The sequence below is a fragment of the Ovis aries genome, chromosome 25, assembly GCF_016772045.2.
Source record: "Ovis aries strain OAR_USU_Benz2616 breed Rambouillet chromosome 25, ARS-UI_Ramb_v3.0, whole genome shotgun sequence".
NCBI classification, from domain to species: Eukaryota; Metazoa; Chordata; class Mammalia; order Artiodactyla; family Bovidae; genus Ovis; species Ovis aries.
The window spans coordinates 42373096-42394894 of record NC_056078.1 but is presented as its reverse complement, the minus strand read 5'-3'; the positions used below and the strand labels follow the sequence as shown (position 1 = coordinate 42394894).

Here is a 21799-nt window from a genome sequence, read left to right as displayed (position 1 = left end):
TTGCTTGGGCTTCCATTGTGGCTCAGTGGTAGAGAATCTGCCTGCTAATGCAGCAGACGTGGGTTCAATCCCTGGATCTGGAAGATTCCCCTAAAGAAGGAAATGGCAATACTTATTCCAGTGGGAAATCCCATGGACAGAGAAGCCCATGGGCTACAGTCCATGGGGTCCAAAGAGTCAGACACAACTTAGCAACTAAACAACAACAATTTTTTGCTTATTTTCTTACATGTTTATTGTACAAAAATTAAAAAAAACAAGGATAAATAAAAGGATGGGGGAACTCCTTTTCCAAAGATAAATGCTGCTCACTTTTTGGTGTTTATCATTCTCAACTTTACATATCTGAGCATGTCAGTCAGTCAGTTATATATATACATACGTGCTAGGTTTCCATAACTGGGTTTGTACAGTACAGTGGACCCTGAACAACCCGGGTTTGAACTTCGCAAGTCCACGTATACGTGGGTTTTTTTCAATAGTAAGTACAACAGTAGGTTGAATCCGTGGATGAGGAACCTTGGATACTAGACGTTGTATTCCTATTTCAGCTGTGTTGAAGATGGGTACCCCAACCACCAGAGTTGTTCAAGGGTCAGTTATATATGGCTGTACTTACTATGTTGTGAACATATTTTCCCAAGTTCTTCAGGAACAGCATGACATCTCTTTGTTTAGTTATCCCATATTTTATTCAACCCAGGGGTTCTCAAACTCAAATCAGTCACACGGAGGATTTACTTAAACCCAGAAGGCTGGATGTACTGGGGTTGAACCCAAGAATCTTTATTTCTAACAAATTCCCAGGTGTCAAGGATGCAACCCAATCAACCAAAATTCCTTTCCTGGGACACTGGTTGCTTCTGAATTTGTGAGTAAAAATAGCACTGTATTGAAAATAGGTCAGAAAAATCTCGGCATACTGTTAATTTCCTTAAAGATAAATTTCTAGAAGTGAGATTGCTGAAAGTGAGGGTATCACAGGTTGAAAGTTGTTGCTGCATATTACCAGAACATTGTTTCAATCTATATTTCTACCAGAGTATGCCGGTCCTGGACCTTGTGTTTGTTTAATTCTTTTTTTTTTTTTAAGGTAAAATGTGTCCATCTGATCTAGCTAATCTATATAGAAAGCTAAATTCCCCCTCCCACAGGCTGTGTGAACCCAGGAAACAGCACCAACTGCACAGAGGCTGTTTTTTCATGTTAATGGAGAAAGGATCCTCCTTTGATCACATTTTTAGATTGCTGTGAGAATCATAAAATGATGGTAGGATTGAGTGCCCTTTCTACACTGTGACTCACTTGTAGATGGGAGGGTCTGAGCACTTTCCTGAAGAATTAAGCAGCAGCCCCTCTTGTGGAAACTTCCCGAAAGTTAGAATTACCAGGAGAAACTTGCCTAAAAGGCTTGTCTTCCCAGCCAGAACTGTGGGCTCCATTAACTGCATGCAGGAGGCCCTAGTGGTGGGACAGTAAGTGTTTAACATCCTGTCCCCTCCCTGGGGTGGTAGTGGGACAAGCAGGAAAGACCTTGATTTTAGACTTTGCCAATTACCATGATGTAAATCCTCCCTCCGAGTCCTCTTACAAGCTGCCAACGTGTCATGAGATGTGGTAAGATAATTGGGAATTGAGGAGTTTTGAATATTTGTTACTTTTGTGCATTATATAATCTAATTATAAGTTGATATGATTCTGATTTTGATAAAAGCTGTTTCACAACTGGCTTTCAAAAATTCTTGACAGATTTAGCAATTGATTTTCGTAAGCCAGTCCTAGCTGGCCCCAGATCACCACCGGCTTCCCCTCTTGGTTATAAACTCATTAAAAATGCAAGTCACTTTCTGGAGGAATAACGCCTGGTTATGCCAATTCCATTTTTTAACATTTGGCTGTGGGCAAAACACTGGCAATCTGAATGATTTGGGTTCCAAACCTTCGACATTTATATATAAAACAGTCTAATGTTAGCCTTTGCAAGGGCTGGGGTCTGGGGTCCTCCTAAGACGTCTGGCTCCCGTGCGTGGCTGCCAAGCTCCTCCAGCACACACTGGTGGTGTACGGAGAAACCCAGCAATGTGGAGGAAGTAGGCTTTGTTTCCGGAACCTCAACAGTGAGGTCTCGAAAGATGTGCTTTTCAGCTGCTGCCGTTCTTGCCTTTTAATTTTCTTCGTTCGGCTCTATTGCAATCAATTTAATTTGTTGTGGGTTAGGAGGTGAATCCTATGGAGTGATGCTCCTTATCATGCTTATGGACTGTCATTTTCCAAAAAGCTGACCTGATTTTTGTGTATATTGTGGGCCAAATGCCAGCTAGTCATACTCTTTTCACAAAGGCAGGTAAATAATATAAAAAATTATTTTGAGATCTCTATACTGCTGTTTCACTATTAAGTACCACTGCCTGTGAATTTGTGCTGTATCAATAGCTTATTGTATTTTGTAGCTAATAAAGTAATAATAAATTTACTGAGTTAACTTCAAGCTTTAGGGAATCATTTTAAAGCTATAAACCAAAATCTAAATAATATGCAGATGCTTTTCGTCTTCTCTTGTAAATAATAGACAATTCACTTCTGCTCTCTTCTGATCTTCAGCATATTTATCGGACTTCTGACAGCCAGAGTGGGCTGGGGACAGCGTTTGCGGAGAGCTGTCTGTCCCTTGTGATGTGAGTCAGCGCTGGTCTGCTTCTCACCAATGCTGGCAGGGCCTGTCTTTCCTTTCCAGGACTGGTGCCATACTGCCCAGGATGCTGGCTGGCTCAGGTGGTGAGGGGCGGGGTGCATTGCTCACTGCTTCCTGCCCATTCTCTCTGCGCTGGGGGGTGGGCTGCCCATTCTCTGTGCGCTGGGGGGTGGGCTGCAGCCTAGGGCTGCCTCCTCGACACTGGGACCCTCCACGTCAGCCCTCTGGGCATGCTGATCACATGGAGCAGCCGGCCCACCACAGCAAGACCAAGTGAGATTTCTCCTAGGAAGGCAAGGGTTGTTCAACAACTGAAAAATCAAGCCATGTTAATAGAATGAAGGGATAAAATCATGTCAATAGATACATAAAAAGCATTCTAAAAAAAAAAAATCAACATCCTTTCATGATTAAAGCACTCGGTAAATTAGGATTTGGTGGCTCAGTGGTAAAGAATCCTTCTGCCAATGCAGGAGACATGAATTTGATCCCTAAGTAGGGAAGACCACCTGGAGATGGAAATGGCAACCCTCTCCAGTATCCTTGCCTGGGAAATCTAATTGGATAGTGGAGCCTGGTGGGCTACAGTCGATGGGATCACAAAGAGTCGGACACAATTTAGCCACTAAACAACAATGACGAATTAGGATTAGAAGGGAACTTCCTCAGCATGAAAAAGGCCACGTACAAAAACCAGCGACGTTGTCAATAGTAAAAGATTTAATGCTTTCCCTGAAGATAAGGAGTAAGACAAGGATGCCAGCTTTCAATGCAACAGAATACTCAAGTTCTTGCCAGAACGATTAGGCAAGGGAAAGGAATAAAAGACATCTGAGTGGAAAAGGAAGAAGTAAAACTATCTCTGTTTGCTGATGACATGATCTTATGTATTAAAACCCTAATGAATCCACACCTCCACAAAAAAATCTGTTTGAGTAAGCACATTCAATAAAACTGAATTTTAAAGTTGTATTTGTATACAATAGCAATGAACAATCAAAAAAAAAAAAGCATTAAGAAAATGGATCCACTTACACAGCATCCAAAAGAATAAAATACCTAGGAATCAATTTTAATCGAGGAGGGCAGGTTTTGTACATTGAAAATACATACATACAAACCCCACTGCGGAGGCGTTGCTGGAACCAGCCTCATGCACTGCAGGAGTGCAGCCAGTGGTGGACTGGTGTGGTTCATGGACTGCCTTACCTGATGGCCCCTCAGTCTTGGCCTTGGGTTCCTTTCTTGGGAACTTTCCTGTTCTCAAGGAAAACACAGCCTGACCCAGCCTTTCTGGAAGTCCTCCCACCTTACTCCCTTACATTCCTGGAAGGCATGGGACCACCTGCAAGGCTGTGGGTGGCAGGCTGGGGAGGGACAGTGGCTGTTTCCCCTGGGACACCTCTACCATCCAATAAGTAAGCCCATCAACTTACAAAAGAGACACTGTTTCTGAAGGACTGGGATAAGAAAAAGACAGTCTTAAGAGAGGAGTCTGCAATAGCCATTCTGATCACGGGGATAAAAAGAAATCATCCCAGTTCTGATTGCCTGGTTGCAGATACCTTGGATGTGAGCTGAAGGCTGCACAGGAAGTCAGCCCAGTGCATTTAGAAATTGTGCTGTCTCACTGATGGTCTTTAGGGTCCTGGGATCTCCCCTTCCATGCAGAAGCCATGCTTCCAGAAAGTTCTCTCAGAACAAGTTAGCAGCTGATGTCCTCAGTGCTGTATCCGAGGTGGCCTATGGCCAGCACATTTTAGACACAGAGGGGAGCAAGAGCCAGCCCTTTCCCCAGAGCTCTCCGTGTGGCTCTCTAAGAACCATCAAGGGGAGGGCCCAGCAGCTGGGGTCTCAGAGCTCCTGGGTACATGCGTGGCCTTCAGCTGGAGTGCCCTTCCTCCCAGCTGAGGTCACATTTTCAAGGAAATAGAATTTGGAAAGACGCTTCTGAATCCTCAAAAGTTGTTGAATCTTTGCAGTCCCATGGAGCCAGAGCTGGGGTTGGGGGGGCGCTCTGGGCCAGGTTGGGGCTCTGGGGCACATCAGGGATGTGTGCGAGAGGCCCACAGGGGTGTCCCCCCTCCCTGCTGCCTAATGACAGAGGAGCCCTAGGCTATTTGTGTGGGCGCCCTGAGGTTAAGGTCAGGGAGACAGCCCCAAACAAACCACAGAGAAGCAGCAGCCTGTTATTAAGTCTGAAGGAAAACAAAAGCAAAAGTCCCTTCCTCATTCACTCGGGGAGGCTGAGGGAGAACTCTTCGTATCACATTTCTCTGCGGCTGAGTTTTCCCTTACGTGGTCCACTGACTCACTTCTTTTTAAATAGTGACAAGAAGCAACAGAAAATGAACTCAAAAGATGATACTTCTCTACTCTGATCCTCAACTTATCTTCTGGCACTTTCTGTGCAGAGTTAGCACAGGCTAAGGTCATAAACAATTCCTGGGAAATTGGCTTTCACTGGGATGAACTCCCAGTCTGGAGCCTGCCTTATACCTGGCAAGCAGTGTCTAGGGCAACTCACCACTTCCCCGCCTCCCTTGGTGTTCAGTCGGACAATAGAAGTGTTTTGAGAGGGGCAGTGACAAGGTGGCCCCAATTTTTAGTTGAAGGGGGGAGTGCTGTCCACTTAAAGCGCTTTACACAGCGATCGGCTCAGCGTCAGAAATGTGTCCCGTACACCAGCCCGGGTAACGCCGGGCTCCTTGGCCAAGTGGACAGGCTATTTCTGGAGGCTCATGGCTCCAGGATGAATGATCTGATTCTCCCTGTAGCCTAAATTGTGGCACAAGCCCATCTCTAGAGTTAAAAGTGAAGGGAAGCGAGAAGTGGCGTCTCTGTTTCCTGCTGGGGCTGTGGCTGGTTCGCTTCCTGTTAGTTTCTTCTCAGTGGAGAAAGAAAAGGGAGGGGGTGCTGAGAAGAGGAGGTTTTGGAAGAAAAGTGGAGACTGGAAAATCCTCCAGGCCTTCTTGATGAGGTTTAAGACTCGCATGTGATGTGTGAAATGAGTTGGCCAGGAGTCAGAGCTCCGAGAAAGTGCTGCGCTGGTCCTTCTGGGGTTTCGCACACCAACCCTGCCGGCTCCGGCAGTGGAGCATGAAGTTCTTGGCGAGGTTGGAGACCCAGCTGGAAAACTTCGGGGGCTGAGGCATTAGGGGGCTGGGTGGGCCTGATCTGTTACCATCCTCCCCTTCCACTGCTCCCCTCCCCCTGCCCGGGGAGGGCGGGAACCCTGTATGGGTGGCCTCTGATGAGTATCTACTTGGAGCAGAAGATGGGGCCGTGACAGAGCCTGCCCATGGCCAGACGCTGCTCAGAGCCCATGTGAAAATGAAGGACAGTGGCACAGTTTGGCGCAGCTTTGCTTTAAGCACACACACCCCTTCCACCTTGCCTCCAGTAAGCAGACCAAGAGGAAGAGCGTCGGGCAGCCTGACAAAGCAGTCCTGCCTCTGGGCTTGAGGGCTCAGCAGTCCATCCTCCTGTCTCCTGCGTGTACTTGGAGTCCCAACCTCCATCTGTAACATGTAGTTAATAGTGTCTCACTGGTAGGACTGTTAGGAGGGTTAGCAGGAACATACGTAGATTCTAGGGCAATAAAGGAACTGACCCAAGTACCTTTGGAAAATGGTGCTTTCAACTAGAAACTCAATGGCTAAATACAAAAGGAACTGTGTGTAAGCATTGTACTCTAGGCGTTAAAGTAGCTTCCCAAGGGTTAACAACTTTGAAGCTGCTCTACCTGAATGCTGGGGGTGAGCAAGTGTGGAAATAGGTGGTGGGTGGTGGCAACCTTCCTCCCAAGTTGCGCTGGGGGTGCCACAGTGATCAGCTGGGTACACCGTAGTCCTGATGCTGTTCAATGAGCCATTTCACCAGAACATACATAAACAGTGCGTGGAAAATCAGTCTACTGAATCACTCTGGCTGAGTAACAAATCACCCCAAAACTTAGTGTGTGAAGCTGCTCACAGTTTCTGAGGGTCAGGAATTCAGGCAGAAGAAGGCTGAATTCAGAGGTGGTGGCTTTTCTCTCCCTGAGAAGTCTGGGACCCCAGCTGGAAGATTCAAAGGCTGGAAGCCAGAATCACCTGATGGCACATTCATTCACATGTCCGGTGGCTGGCTGGGGTTTTTGCCGGAACTGTTGGCTGGAACACCTCCACGTGGCCAAGGCTTCCTTACAACATGGCGGCTGGGGCCAGAGGAGAGAGACAGACAGAGAGAACCCAGAGGAAGTGATATTGTTTTCTACCACCGAGCAAAGTCTCCAAGCATCACCCCTCTGCACTCAGTTGCTGGAGTCTGTTACAAAGTCCACTCCGGTTCAGGAAGAGGGACTCTGCCAGGGGAGGACTGTCAGCTTCACATTGTAAGAAGGGCCTGTGGGATGGGAGCACAGGTGCGGTCATGTGAGGAAAATACCTCCAGTCACCCACAGCTCCACTGAAGCTTTTTCACTTTCCTTGACGTCACCACTGCTCCCGCTGGGGTGTGATTGCTTCCTCTGTGCCTCCACATTCATACACAATACAGGCTTGGTTTAGGGTTTTGTGGGGAGGGGTTACATGTTTAGTGCTTACATATGTAGGATTCACTTATCTCTTGCTTTTTTCACTTAACATGAATTTACTTACTAATGCATGTAGATCTCTTCATTGCAGTATGCTGTTGCTGCTGCTGCTAAGTCGCTTCAGTCGTGTCCGACTCTGTGCGACCCCATAGAGCAGCCCACCAGGCTCCCCCGCCCCTGGGATTCTCCAGGCAAGAACCCTGGAGTGGGTTGCCATTTCCTTCTCCAATGCATGAAAGTGAAAAGTGAAAGGATACCACAATTTGGTTATGGTGCAATTTAGTTAACTACTTCTTTATATCGATGGATCTGTGACAAGTCTCTTTTTATCTTCTATTGTGAATACTACTGTAATAAATATTTCTTGATGTGCTGTTTTATGCACTTAGCACAAAATGTGAATGCTTCCCAGGAAGTGGTGTTAGTTGCTGAGTTGAAAGAGCCCGCTTTTCATTGTGATGGGTGCTACCAAATTTCCCTTGAGAAAGGCAAGCCACGCGCTCGCAGGTAGAGTATAAACATACTCATTTCACCGTGTTCTCACCAGCACTTAAGAACTGTCAATCTTTTAAATTCCTGTTTGCCTTGTGGGCGAAAACAATATACTTACATAGCATGTGTTCTTAATTTGTTGTTTCCTTCCCAGAGTTAGGTTGAACATCTTTTCATACGTTTATCAGCCATCTGCCCTTCTTCTCCTGGGGACTGCTTATTCATTTCCTTTACTGAACTATTCATTCCAGTTTTACTAAAAAGCAGAGAAGTGGAAACTGAAACAGTGAGTTTTTTTTTTTTTTTAAGCAATGGAATTAAAAAGATTCTCAATGCTCATGTTGACTGATGCATTTAAGTTTAGAAAAGCCACCCTATAATAATAAATGTTAATTTATATTTTCTTTCTAAATATTTTACATTAGAAAGTTACCCCAGAGTCACATGAAATTAGTCTTAGTTGTTTTATATGCGGTAAGGCCAAAGTTTATTTTTTTAAAAGTGAATAAAAATGTTCAGCATCATTTACTGAGTCTTTCTTTCCCTCCTAGACCTTTATTTACTTTATCTGTTAAAAATTCAAGTATTAATACATAGCGCGATCTTTCTCTGGACTGCCTTTGTCTTCCATTGATCTATTTATTTTTTGTGCTCTTAGTGTTTATTTTTATAAGGCGAGTCTCTTGATTTATTAAGGGAGAAAGAACACACTTACAGCGCTTCCTCTTCCTGCCAGGGAGCTCTGTCTCTTTACAGGTGCGAGTGTGACTCTCCATCACTCAGTAAAGCTCTGCGGCGTTTTCCTTTACATGGTGGCTTCTAGTTCTGGAGAGGAGACTACTCCTAGGTGCTGTCTGTGCTGGCGGTGGTTGTGTTGCTTTGGGGATTATTTTCAACCAATCATCTTCTGAGCTGTGGAGAATTTGGGATCCAGAGGAACTGAGTTGGTGAGACTGAGCAGGGGTTGGGGGGATATGGGGAGAAATGTTTTGGGGGAAGTGTGCTCAGGACATCCTGGAGCAGAGAGAGATGGCAAGCTGCAAGAGGTGCCAGAGCGACTGAGCGTGGGGCGAGGTTTGTGCAGGTGGAGAAGCAGGAGGGGACTCAGAGTTGAGGGACGAGAACCAGCCTGCCTTGGGGCTGCAGGGATCTGAGGTTCAGAGAGAAGGCAACTGCCCTAGACCGACTCGCCCTTGTCGGTCCATCCAAATACATGTCCGACGTGTCCACCCGCTATTTATTCATTAATTTGACGATAATCTCTGGAATCCTCGTGAATGTGTCAATGTATTCTACTAGATGCTGGAGATTTGACGGGGGAAATGAATGAATGACGTCTCTTTCCTCGTGGAGCTGACATTTAAGCAGCAGCAGACGAATGCTGGCAAGTGGTTATGCCTGTACATGTGCACGTCATAGAGTCTGAGGGGAATGGATTCCAGGAGGCTTGGACAGGAGTCGTTTCAGAGACTGCAGAGAAGAGTGAGCCATGTGGGGCCTAGGGGTGGGCACTCCTGGCAGAAGGAAGGGTAAATGCAAGGCCCGGGGGCAGGAGCACCCCTGGTGTGCTTGAGTCCCTAGGCCTGAGCGAGGGTAAGCAGAGAGCGGGGACACGCGCGGAGGCACCTGGGTCCCCCGGCCACGGAGCGCCAGAAGCTGCAATGAGTCAGCGGTGGGGACTCTGGAGCAGTGACGGGAGGCAGGACTGCGGCCACCTGCGGCAGCCGCAGTTCAAGGTGGGCCCCTTTGAGGTTGGGTGATGATCGTGTGCATGCGAGCGTGTGTGCGGTTAAGCCAACGTGGTCTGAATGTGTGTGTGTGTGTGTGTGTCTGAGTGTTTACGTATGTTTGAGCATATGTGTGCCTGAGCGGTTGTGTGTGTCAGTGTGAGTGTACGTGTGTTCATGCGTGTATAAGTGTCTGCATGTGTTTTTAGGCATTTGTGTCTGTGTGTGTGTGTGCGTGTGTGTGTGTGTGTGCGTGTGCGCACTGTATGATTGCATCTCTGACAACACACAAAGCAGGGAAGGTCCTGGAGGGAATGAGATCCTGATGGGGAGCCTCTCCTGGCAGCCTGGCTGGGGCTGTGTCCTGGCCACGGGTCACAGAACAGACCAAAGTCACTGATGAGGTCACAGAACAAAGCCAGGAGCCTAGTGACCACGGGCACCTAGCAGCCACCTGGACTGAGGCCAGCGGAGGCTTCAGCGCTGGCCGAGCCAACTCTCACCCAACAGCAGGAGCTCGGTGCCCCCGGGCGCTCAGGTGATCATGAAGCACCACTTCACAGACCGAAGGGGCGAACAGTCACCCACGGACCAGTCCACCCTCAGCCTGGCCAGCCCGCAGTCCACGGAGGAGAGCATACAAGCACACCGGACAGGTCGGCCGAAAGGAAGGGTGTCGCTGGTGTGTCCTCGAGAGGACGGGGTCCTGGAGGGGAAGGGGAGGCAGCGGGTCACCCCTCCGTGTTGTCACCACAGTCCTGCGTGGGCCATTAAACGGGCTGTGGGTTCCCCGGGGCCGCTGCTGTGAGCACACAAGGTGACTTCAGGAGGTAGGAGGACGGCATCCTGAAATGTTAGTCGTATCTTTTAACTTGCTTTGAAAAAACCAGAATTGTGTCGATTCTGTGATTTCAGCAGTGATATAAAAAGTTCCTTTATAATAAATGGATGGAAGCTAATCTGTAACATCATTTTGAAGTGGCTGTGGCTGGCGCCCAAGGGTTACACCATCTTGGGGCCGAGTGACTGGCACCGGCTCTATCCATATTTCAGTGCTCTGTGCTTCAGTCTCTAACTAGTCAAAAATCAGAGCAATGCAATTTCTTAAGGCTTCTTGAATACCGAAAGAGTTAAAAATATGACAAGCACTTAGCGTTTATATGGTGATGGGATCCAATGAGGGTTTCAAGGAAAGTGTCAGATTCCCCTGGAGGAAGATGAGACATGTCCTGCAGATGCCAGGGGGAAGGTAGGGCTGACTGGTCTGGCCAGAGCACTCCCCCTGTCAGGCTTTATTGAGCTGTGATTTGCATATACAAACCACATCAATTTTGTGTACAATTTGAAGAATTTTGGCAGGTACACATTTGCTTAGCCACTGTCAATACCATGATGCAGAATCTGTTCATCGCCCTCCAAAAGTTCTAGCGACCCTTTGCAGTCAGCTCCCCTGCTGCCCTTAGCTCCGGGTAACCCCTGCTCTGTTCTCTCTCACTACAGTCTTGCCTTTTCTAGAATGTCATCCAAATGGAATCAAATACTCTATGACCTTTCACCGTAAGTTCTTTCATTTAGCGGAATGCCTTAGGGACTTACCAACGTTTGGCACGCAACTGTGGTTCACTCCTTCTTATCAGTGAAGAAGATCGTGCTGTATGGATGGGTGTCCCCATCCATACAATCTGTATTCAAGTGGTGGCCTTTTGGGGTTTAGTCAAGGGCTTAGATATTACATTCATACACTATTTGATCTTTGTCATCACATCCATAAGGCGCAGCTACATCTCTACATTTGACCCTTATCATCACCCCAAAAGGAAAGTATATCATCCTTAATTTATGGGGAAACAGGCACGGAGAGAAAAAGTACCTGCCTGCGGCCCCCAGAGCTTGCATCCTTTCAGAGACCTGCAGTAGGTTGTGGTGCTGATGAAAATGTCCTTCCACTTCCCAGGGCCCGTGAAGAGAGAGCAGCTGTCTCCACGGCCAGGCCCAGCCATTCCCCAGGCGGAGAACACCTACTTCTCGGGCGAGGGCCGGCGGATGCTGAGCTGGAGCAGCTCGCTGTCATCCCAGTCGTCCTCCGAGTACCGGTCCTACTCCCAGTACCAGTCTTGCTGTTCCTGCACTCACGGGGACCAGGATGCTGCCCAGCAGAGCATGCGTGCCTTCTACACCCACGTGCAGACCGTGCAGGGTGTGGCCGTGGCCTGGGAGACCGACAGCGGCTTCGAGCCGGTCACCCGGCAGCCTCGCATCCATGAAGCCGAGTTCATCAAGAGGCAGAGGCGGAAAGGCTCCTCCTTTGAGATGGCTTCCAACACGGACCTGCGCTGGGAACTGGAAGCCAGCAAGAGCGCCAGCAGCTCAGAGCCAGAGGACGCGGAGCTGCTGGCGCCCCTGGAGTGCTGCCTGCAGGAGCTGCGGGACACCCCGGACTGGCTGGTCACCACCAACTACGGGCTGCGGTGCGTGGCCTGCTGCCGCGTCTTCCCCACGCTGGAGGCACTGCTGGAGCACGCCCAGTACGGCATCCAGGAGGGCTTCAGCTGCCAGATCTTTTTCGAGGAGATGCTGGAGAGAAGGAGGGCCCGAGACCAAGGGCAGGAACAAGAGCCAGAGGAGGAGCAAGAGAGCGCTTCGGACAGCAGTGAACGTCCAAAGCCCCGTGTCAGGACGCCTTCGTCACAGTCACAGTTGCAGAAGCATTGAGCCGGAGGTATGTGCCCTGCCCTGTCCTCACCTCCGGCACCTCAGTCGCTCCTTTCCCGGCCATCAGGACCAGAGCCACCAGGGCAGGGAGAGACGGATGAGGGCCGGGAAAGGAGGCGAGCGCAGTGTAGAGCTGGGAGGGCTGTGAAGACGTCGGGGAAGTCACCCTCCCAAAGGGCACAGCATTTCAACAGAATCCATTTAAAAACGTGAATCAAGTGTTTCTTACAGTGGATGCAAGACCCGAAAGCCCGCAAGCTTGTGGCCACGGGGATTTCTATTTTTGCTGTCGGGTCAAGCAGGTCATGACTCGCAGGAGAGACAACTCCAAACGAAACTTCAGCCCTATTTTTTTCATTGTTAGGAATGCATCATAGGCCCTAATTCTATATCTTATTTTATTGGAATTAAACTTGAATAGCCCAAAGTTTAAGGCAATGGCTAATGGAGTGAATCATGTTATTGGGTTGGACCCACAGGACATTGCCATTTCTGCAGGTTACCCACTGGCACAGACATCTTGAGAATGGCAGGTTCCCAGAGGTAGAGATGGGGCTGGATAAGTCCTGCTGAGCCTAAGCTCAGCTATGCCAACTGTTTTAAAATATTGCTGCAAAATTTGCCTTTGCCCTTTCATGTGTTCTTTCAAGAAAATACTCGGTGGCCCGCTGTGTGTCTGGCATGCTGGTGGGCACGCACTCCAACTCGCAGTGAGAGGCAGCCAGGACAGGCAGTTGCAAAGGGAAGGGGAAGGCTCCCGTGGAAGGCTCCCAAGCTCATGCTGGTTGATAAGGAAAAAGAAAACTTTCCGAAGAGACTGATGCTCACCAAGATTTGGAGGGCAGGTAGAATTAGTGAGACCAGGAGTTTTCTTCAGATCAACAAAACTAAGAAAGATGGTTTCTAGGAGCGGGTGAGCCTTGTTAATAGTGAGAGCAAGTGGTATTGAGCTGAGACTAAAGCATTTCCTATCATTTGTACATGGAGATTGCTGACGGCTATAGGAGAGCAGTGTTGGGGACTGAGGGGGGCAGAAGCCAGACGGACACACACACACAGACACAGACACAGACACACACACACACACACACACACACACACACACAAAGCACTGGACACAAACATCAGACAGCCCTGCTAGTGAGTTTGTCTAAGAAGGAAAGCGATGGTAGTTTAGCTGGACGAAAGGAATCTGCAAAAAGAGGAGAGAGAGAGTGTATACGCTAGCGGGAAAGATGCAGAGGAGAGGGGGGGCTGAGAATGGCAGAAAGATGAGAAAAGAGGGGTCACGTAAGTGAGAGGAGACTGGATCCGACCAGATACACAGACCAGCCCCTGAGGACAGTCCCTTCATGTCCCCTGGCATAGGCACCTGGGCAGTCAGGTCAGGTAAGGCTTGGCAGCCAAAATGATAGAGCTTAACTTTTTTTCCTCTGGAAACTGCAAGGAGCTCTTGAGGAATTTTAAGCAAATCAGGTTGGCCTCTGTGAAAGATCTTTGAGCAGGGTCAAGAATGGATGAGAGAACATCCCTGGAGACAAGGGGTGCAGTTGAAGAGCTGGAGGCTCTCGCGTGAGTTCACGAGACTTAGGAGACGGGACTCATGGGTTTGGGAAAGTGTCTGATGAGGGCGGTGACCAGGAGTTGTCCACAATGACTTCCAAGTTCTGTGCTTTTTCGCCTGAGTGGTCAGTGAGTGTAGCTTCTATTTTGGAACAAAGGACAAGGTTTGCTGGGATGCCCATGAGCCCACTTTTGAATGAGCTCAGTCTGTGATAGAAACCTTTGGAAGGGAGCTAGCTGGAAGAATCCGGGGCTTGGAAGAATGTTGAATGAGATGGAGGTGGACGTGCGGTCGTCCATGCACGTGTGGTTGCTATGGTGCTTTGCGTGGCCTAGTGTTGGACGCCTTGTCTACAGGTCCCAGCGCAGCGGGAGCAGAGGGGTCATTCTGGAACAGATGTCCACCAGGGGAATGAGAACTCAGCCCCATTTTCAAGAGGCCGCAGGGGTTCAGACTTTCTCAATCCACTTTGAAAGAGGTTGCAGGATCCCCAGGAAGAAGAAAGGGACAGGACAGTGGTCCAAACTTTGTCAAGCTCTTATCAGAAGAACTGTGTGGTGTTCGAGGGAGTCTAGTGGGCAGGGGGACGCCCCTGGTGGCTCAGCTGTAAAGAATCCACAGCAGTGCAGGAGACCCAGGTTCGATCCCTGAACCGGGAAGACGCCCTGGAGGAGGGCATGGCAACCCACACCAGTACTCTTGCCTAGAAGACCCCATGGACAGAGGAGCATGGAGGGCTGTAGTCCATAGGGTCGCACAGAGCCGGACATGACTGAGTAACTAAGCAGCAGCAGTGAGCAGGTAGAATCCAAGGACAGTCTGGGAGGAAGAAGCTGAGCCAGAGCAAGCACTGGCAAGGAGGAGGACTTTCCTATTTAGAGGTTAGTTGCAAAGGAGACAAAATGAGGCATAGCATGTAAGCTCTGGAATTTCAGCCTTTAAAAGAAAGTGTATTTTTGTGTTGCTGCTGCTGCTGCTGCTGCTAAGTTGCTTCAGTCGTGTCCGACTCTGTGCGACCCCATAGGCGGCAGCCCACCAGTCTCCCCTGTCCCTGGGATTTTCCAGGCAAGACCATTGGAGTGGGTTAAACACTGATTATTCTAAGAGCCAAGCATTGTTCTAAACACATTAAGAATATTAAGTCATGTAATGCTCTCCGCAATCCAGTGAGGTGTAGGTCCTATGATTAGTCCTGTCCTATAGGTGAGTAAGCTGAGACCTTGCCAAGGTCATAGGGCTGGTACACAGCAGAATCAGTTTTCAAACTCAGGCAGCCTTTCTCCAGAGCCTGCACTCTAACCATCACATGGAGAAGCCAAATTTTAACATAAAGACAGATACAAGGTATTTATAAAAGCAAACATGTCAACTCCACAGGTTGTATTTTCTTTGGATTAAATAGTAGCAGCTGGAGATCAGGGCAAAAATAATGGGTGTTTAGGACCAACGAAAGATGACAAGAACCTTGGGGAAGCAAAATTCTAATGTAGCGGATAATTTTAGCTGACATGGATGAAGGAAGGATGGGGCAAAATTTTTCGTAAGATAATGACTTATTTTTAAAGCGTATCTTAAACTCAGCTCAGGTAAGTATTCATTTGTGGTTTAAACTTATCATTTTGTAGAGACCTGGGACCTCCATCAAATAAGACGAGGATCAGGGTGAGTAAGGGGAACCTTTCCAGAGAGTCGTGGGATCTCAAACGCCCTACATCTTGAACCACTTTACACCCTTTATTTTCCCAGACTATAAAAAGAAATGGAACTTGTTTTAGGAAATGTACAGAAACGTGATAACAAAGCCTGACAAAAACGGTGCTGAAAGAGTGAAAAATATATTGATCTCACTTAGAAACACAAAATGATATCAAATCAAATTTACAGTGTGAAAAGAACAGTTCACCAAGACGTGAGTCTGGGTCATCTCATGACTGTAAAGACAAAATTAAATCTAACAATACTTCATATGGAGAGAAGGATCTTATGATAGTCTCAGTGGATATTAAAAAGAGAAATACTTAAAAACCCATACATCTATTGTCAATTGTTTTTCACCTACGGTGACTAGATAATTCAACCGGGGAAAGAATATCCTTTTCAGCCGAAGCAACTGAATAGCTGTATGCAAAAGAGTGGAGCTGGTATGGTCCCTCACACCATATATAAAAGTTAAAATAAAAGAGATCTAAATGTAAGAGTTAAAACTATAAAATTCGTAGAGGAAAACAGAGGTGTAGGTCTTCATGATCTTGGATTAAGCAGTGATTTCTCTTAGATATGACACCAAAAGCACAAGCAAATGAAAAAATATAAACTGGACTTCATGAAAGGTAAAGACTTTTGTGTTCATAAAATATTATTAAGAAAGTGAAGAACAATCCAAACAATGGGAGAAGTAGTTGCACATCCCATATCTGATAAAGATCTGGTATTATACAAAATATATGAAGATTCTTATAACTCAATAAAAAACAAGCATCTCAATTAAAAAATGGGAGAAATTTGAAAAGCATTTCTTCAAAGGAGGTATACAAATGACTAATACACATATGAAAATATACTCAAATCATTAGTCTTTAGAGAAATGCAAAACTACAGTGACATGCCTATAATAAAAATAAAAGATAAAGATATAATAAGAAGCATTGGTGAGGATGTGGAGAAATTGGAACCTCATACATTGCTGGTAGGAATGTAAAATGATGCGGCTACTTCAGAAAATATTCTGGCAGTTCCTCAAAAAGCTAAAAATAAAGTTAGCATATGGCCCAGAATTCTGATAATTGAAAACAAATGTCTGTGCAAAAACTTGTATGTGAATATTCATAGCAACATTATTTCTAATACAAAAAAGTGAAAATAGCGATCTAGTGATGAATGGATAAACACAATTCAACCATGAAAAGAATTCAGTACCAATCTATTCTGCAACAGGGATGAGCCTTGAAGATACTATTCTAAGTGAAAGAAGCTAGACACAAAGGGCTACAAATACGTTGTTCTATTTATGTGAAATTTCCAAACAGGCAAATTTATAGTGATGGAAAGCAGATTGATGATTGCTTGGGATTCAAGGGAAGAAGAGGAATGGGAAGTGATTGCTAATGGATTTGGGGTTTCTTCTTGGAGTGATGAAAGCATTCTTGGCAGTGGTGATTACACAACTTTGTGACTATCCTATAAACCACTGAATTTTATGCTTTAAAAACCTGAATTTTATAGTATGCAAATTATATAGCAATTAAAAATATCATATACAACAATAATTCCTATATTATGTTTTGAACTGAGGATAGAAAATTTCTTCAGATGATTGCTGTGGTTTTTCAGTTGCTAAGTATACCCATTTGAATGCAGAGTTCCAAAGAATAGCAAGAAGAGATAAGAAAGCCTTCCTCAGTGGTCAATGAAAAGAGATAGAGGAAAATAACAGAATGGGAAAGACTAGAGATCTCTTCAAGAAAATTAGAGATACCAAGGGAACATTTCATGCAAAGATGGGCTCAATAAAGGACAGAAATGGTATGGACCTATCAGAAGCAGAAGATAATACAAAGAGGTGGCAAGAATACACAGAAGAACTGTACCAAAAAGATCTTCATGACCCAGATAACCATGATGGTGTGATCACTCACCTAGAGCCACACATCCTGGGAATGTGAAGTTAAGAAGGCCTTAGGAAACATTACTATGAACAAAGCTAGTGGAGGTGATGGAATTCCAGTTGAGCTGTTTCAAATCCTGAAAGATGATGCTGTGAAAGTGCTGCACTCAATATGCCAGCACATTTGGAAAACTCAGCAGTGGCCGCAGGACTGGAAAAGGTCTGTTTTCATTCCAATCCCAAAGAAAGGCAATGCCAAAGAAAGTTTACACTACCGCACAGTTACACTCATCTCACACACTAATAAAGTAACGCTCAAAATTCTCCAAGCCAGGCTTCAACAGTACACGAACCGTGAACTTCCACATGTTCAAACTGGGTTTAAAAGAGGCAGAGGAACCAGAGATCAGATTGTCAACATCCACTGGATCATGAAATCAGTTAGAATATGTAATTTATCACAATTTTTATTCAACATTGTTCTGAAAGTTACAACCAATTCAATAAAACATGAAACAGAAATGTTATATGTAGTGGACAGAAAAATTCTGTTCTTGTTTTAGAAAAAGGATATATTTACCTTGGAAGCTCAAATAAATTTAAAAAAAAGAGGTAACTGAAAGATTGAGACAAAATGGATATCAAAAGTTTCATGTGTATTAAATGTGACTAATTAAGAAATAACATGGAAAATTGTTCATTTATCAGATAAATAGAAATTCATGGAAATACTGCAGGTGCAATGAAATACCAGTGATTATTTCCAGTTGATAATTGTCAGTAAATTTCAGTTTCCCTGGAACATGCTTTATTCTCTGCTTTCTGTTTGAGGAAGTATGGATTTTATAATGAAAAGGCAATAAAACATTTAATCAAACATAACCTGAGGTTAGAAGTGACACAAGGGACCTTCAGCCTCCACATTTGTGGTCTACAGACCACACTTTGAAAAGCCCAGCTCTTGACATCTTAAACTTTGGCTCTTCTGAATTAAATCAGCTTTGATTTTAAGAGCACATTATAATGAATGAGAACGCAGCCAACTCAAGAGTTAAATTGCAAAGCTCTTTTTATGGTGTGTCCTCACTTCTGATAAAGGTTGAGAGCTGTGAGTGAGAGGGAGATCTTGGGAGAAAACCGGCAGGAGGTCAATGGAGAGAGAGGGTGACAGACAGCCACCCTGGGAAGAGAGTGAGATGATGGAGGGGCTCTGCAGGCAAAGAAGGGGCAGGCGTTGCTGCTGCTGCTGAGTCGCGTCAGTCGTGTCCGGCTCTGTGCGACCCCAGAGACGGCAGCCCACCGGGCTCCCCCGTTCCTGGGATTCTCCAGGCAAGAACACTGGAGTGGGGTGCCGCTGCCTTCTCCAGTGCATGAAAGTGAAAAGTGAAAGGGAAGTCGCTCAGTGGTGTCCGACTCTTAGCGACCCAAGGCCTGCAGCCCACCAGGCTCCTCCATCCATGGGATTTTCCAGGCAAGAGAACTGGAGTGGGGCGCCATAGGCAGTGCAGCAGGATGAAGGAAAAATGAAGTTGGAGAAGGGAGAGAGAAGGGGGAAGAGAGAAATGGCAGGCGCTATGGAGGATGCATTGACGGGGGAACGTGACCTCACCAAGGTGGTCCAGGTATGAGGCTGGTGGGAGAGGATGAGGGTCCATCACAGATGGTGGAATCCTGACTGACCTTCCCATGGGAGTCTCTGAGGTGTTCAGTTATGGATGCTGTCATGGGTTGAATTGTGTCCTTTGCTCCCAAATTTCAAGGTCAAAGTCCTAACCTCTAGAACCTCAGAATGCGATCTTATTTGGAGATAAGATCTTTAAAGAAGTAGGTAAAATGAGGTCATTATTAGCACGGGACCTACTCCATTGTGATTGATGTCTTTATGAGAGGAGGAGGTTAGGGCACATATACACAGAAGAAAGGCCACGTGAAGACACGGAGAGGACAGCCATCGGCAAGCCAAGGAGGCAGGCTTCAGCAGACAGCCCTGCAGAGGCCTTGATCTTGAACTTGTCCTCCAAGGCTGGGCACGATACATGGCTGCTGGCCAAGTCCCCAGTCTGAGTGTCTTGTCAAGGCGGCTGTGACAGTCAAGTACAGGTGCTGAAGAACAAGGGCCAGAGCCCAGCAAGCAGGTCCGTGTGTCTGGTGGGGAGCCTTCTGGGTCCCAGGTCCTCAGGAGAGTGACCACACAGTGAGTGCTCAGTCAGTGCTTGCTGAGTGATATACCCGGAATGGCACGAAGGCATCTGAAACCAAGAGGTTGACTTTTGGCAAATACAGAGTGGCGTACTGGTCCTGAGCATGCAGAGTGCTTTGGGCGGGGGTTGGAGGGATTCTGCATGGAGCATGTGGCCTGGAGGTTGGGTAAGAGAATACGGTATGTTCCCTTCCTTTCTATTCTAAGCCTCTACTGCTCCCCCTTTCAGGGAGACAGACTGGAAGGGCCCACCTGGAAATGAGCTGGGTCAGGGCTGACGAGCACCAGGGCCCGCTGAGCTGTAGGGAAGATGGAGCAAGCAGTTCATGAAAATGCCATGGTGACAAGACCATGTGTGTACATGCGCGTGTGTGTGGGGGGATGTGGATGAGTGTGACTGGCTGTGTACATATGTGTGTGCTGGGCTGTGCTGTGCCTGGCTGGGGTGGAGCACAAGGACCTAGAAGGTCCATGAATGATGCTCTGATGGGCTTGTTGGGGCTTACTGATGCTTTGTTGCTGGACTTCCCGCAGCCCCTCCCAGAGCACACCCAGGAACTGCAGTGCCAGTTACCATCATCTTAGGAAGAGAGAGAATTACCTGACAGCACTATTTTTGCAAACTTGAATACTGTTCTTTCAAACGCCAAGAACATTCTTACAGGGCCCATATTGACTCATTTTTTGCTGCTTACACAATGACTTAAATAACAAATGTTCTAGCTTACAGTTCCTTGATGACTCTAAAATAAAAACAAATGTATACATTAAATACAAAGCAATCACATCAGCAATAAAACTCAAATCGACAACATTAGTTTTTGTCACTGTTGAGCTTGGTGCTGCAAAACCAAGTTGCCTCCTACCTGAGTATGGGATTGAATGCAAGGCAGAGTCTTCTGGGGCTGATGGGTCTTAACTGCAGCACGGTAAGATGACACGATCTCCCAGTGTGGACAGGATTGTAAAGCTGTATCATCTAAGGTCATCCCGGTCGCCAACCTACATTCGAACAAGGGCACAGAAATCAAGTGCCACAAAACGTTTATAAAGTGTGTAAGCAGAAAATCCATGTGCTTTAAATTTTTGCCCTAAAGTTGTAAGAATTCCATTAGGGAGCATGGGGAGCCCTGGAACCCTCATTGAGAAATGAAGCCAAGCAGCACTCGTGCGGAACACCCCACCTTTATTCCACAGACACTCACCCACTGCTTCCTCCACAGCCAGGGCCTGGGCTCAAGCAGGAAGGTCACAGAGATGATGAAGGCCAGCGTCTGGTCTTGGGGATCAGAGAGTCCAACCGGCACATTTAGGGAGCTGTGTGTGGAGGTTTGTATAGGAACACGTGGGAGCTCTGAAGAGGGGCGCTAGCTCCGTCTTCGGGGCTTGGAAGGCTTCCTGGAAGAGGTAGTACCTCCTCAAGCAGAGTCTTAAGAGGATTAGAAACCCAGCACCTCCCTGACGAGGCAATTAGTCCAGATATCCCAAACTGAGATAGGACTGGGACTCTGAACTTCTAGAACAAAGGCTATCGTTATAAAGAGGGAAAAGGTTTGTTTTGTCCTCTAGAGAGCTCGCTCCTTTGCCCCCACAGTCTTCTCTTCAGGCAATTAATGGTTCAGCAATTTCATCATCGGAGAGCCATTCACTGACTTAAGACTTGTCCTTCTCTATTTTGATAATAATATCCTCGGAAAGCTCACATACTAATTTAAGCCTTTTACATGAATTAATTCATTAGTTAGCTATAGAGGAAGTCCCTGAGGGAATGGAAATGGAGTTGGGGAGGGACCACGGAGAAGAGTTAGGACCAGATCTCATAACGCCTCTGTGGAGGGGTGGGTGGGTACTAGGGGGAAGGAATCATACCCTGAAGGTGTCTGATCTCTCATCCATCCATGTGTGGAGGGGGGTACGTGTGTGTGCCCGTAGGGGAGTGAGTGGGATGTTTTCTCACTCAAAAGGAGGTTACCCTGGATGCTGCACAAAGCACTAGCTTCCTGCATCTTGTCCTCATCTAGCCAGGAAGCCTGGGAGGAGCAACCTGGCCTGGCTGTGGTGGAGGCTGAGCTATCAGCCAGGCTTCCCTTTTGAGCAGCCCTGGCTCTGTTTGGGCCAGTGTTTGGGAGGCAGCTGAGCAGCCCTGTCTCTGATTTTCCTGGCCCAGGGGAGCTGAGAGCTGGACTCAGCACTCCTCCGCAGAAGCAGAGAGAAAAGCCAGACTGGCGGTGA

General features: G+C 47.0%; 1 protein-coding gene and 1 long non-coding RNA gene across 4 annotated transcripts; one reads left to right on the top strand and one right to left on the bottom strand.

Moving 5' to 3' along the window:
• Positions 1 to 5716: 5716 nt before the first annotated feature.
• FAM170B (family with sequence similarity 170 member B) lies at positions 5717 to 12632 on the top strand. Of its 3 annotated transcripts, none has more exons than XM_060406371.1 (3): positions 5717 to 8707; positions 9060 to 10143; positions 11442 to 12632. In XM_060406371.1, the coding sequence occupies exons 2-3, from the start codon at positions 10032 to 10034 to the stop codon at positions 12197 to 12199; spliced, it is 870 nt and encodes a 289-aa protein (XP_060262354.1). In that variant the 5' UTR covers positions 5717 to 8707; positions 9060 to 10031; the 3' UTR covers positions 12200 to 12632. The 3 variants fall into 3 exon arrangements, with proteins under 3 accessions (XP_060262354.1, XP_060262356.1, XP_060262355.1); XM_060406373.1 differs by lacking the exon at positions 5717 to 8707 and having other exon boundaries at positions 8731 to 9496; positions 9998 to 10143; XM_060406372.1 differs by lacking the exon at positions 5717 to 8707 and having other exon boundaries at positions 8731 to 9496; positions 9834 to 10143.
• A 5184-nt stretch (positions 12633 to 17816) lies between these two features.
• Positions 17817 to 20640, bottom strand: LOC114110843 (uncharacterized). The gene is made up of 3 exons (XR_003587004.3): positions 20434 to 20640; positions 20169 to 20310; positions 17817 to 19616 (listed from the first exon to the last, which is right to left on the bottom strand). It is a non-coding gene; the product is annotated as an uncharacterized LOC114110843 (long non-coding RNA).
• Between the last annotated feature and the right edge of the window lie 1159 nt (positions 20641 to 21799).

Coding starts and splice junctions, on each gene's coding strand:
- FAM170B (XM_060406371.1), top strand. CDS start 10,032: ATGAAGCACCACTTCACAGACCGAAGGGGCGAACAGTCACCCACGGAC. Junction 10,144..11,441: donor CATACAAGCACACCGGACAG/GTCGGCCGAAAG, acceptor TCCACTTCCCAG/GGCCCGTGAAGAGAGAGCAG.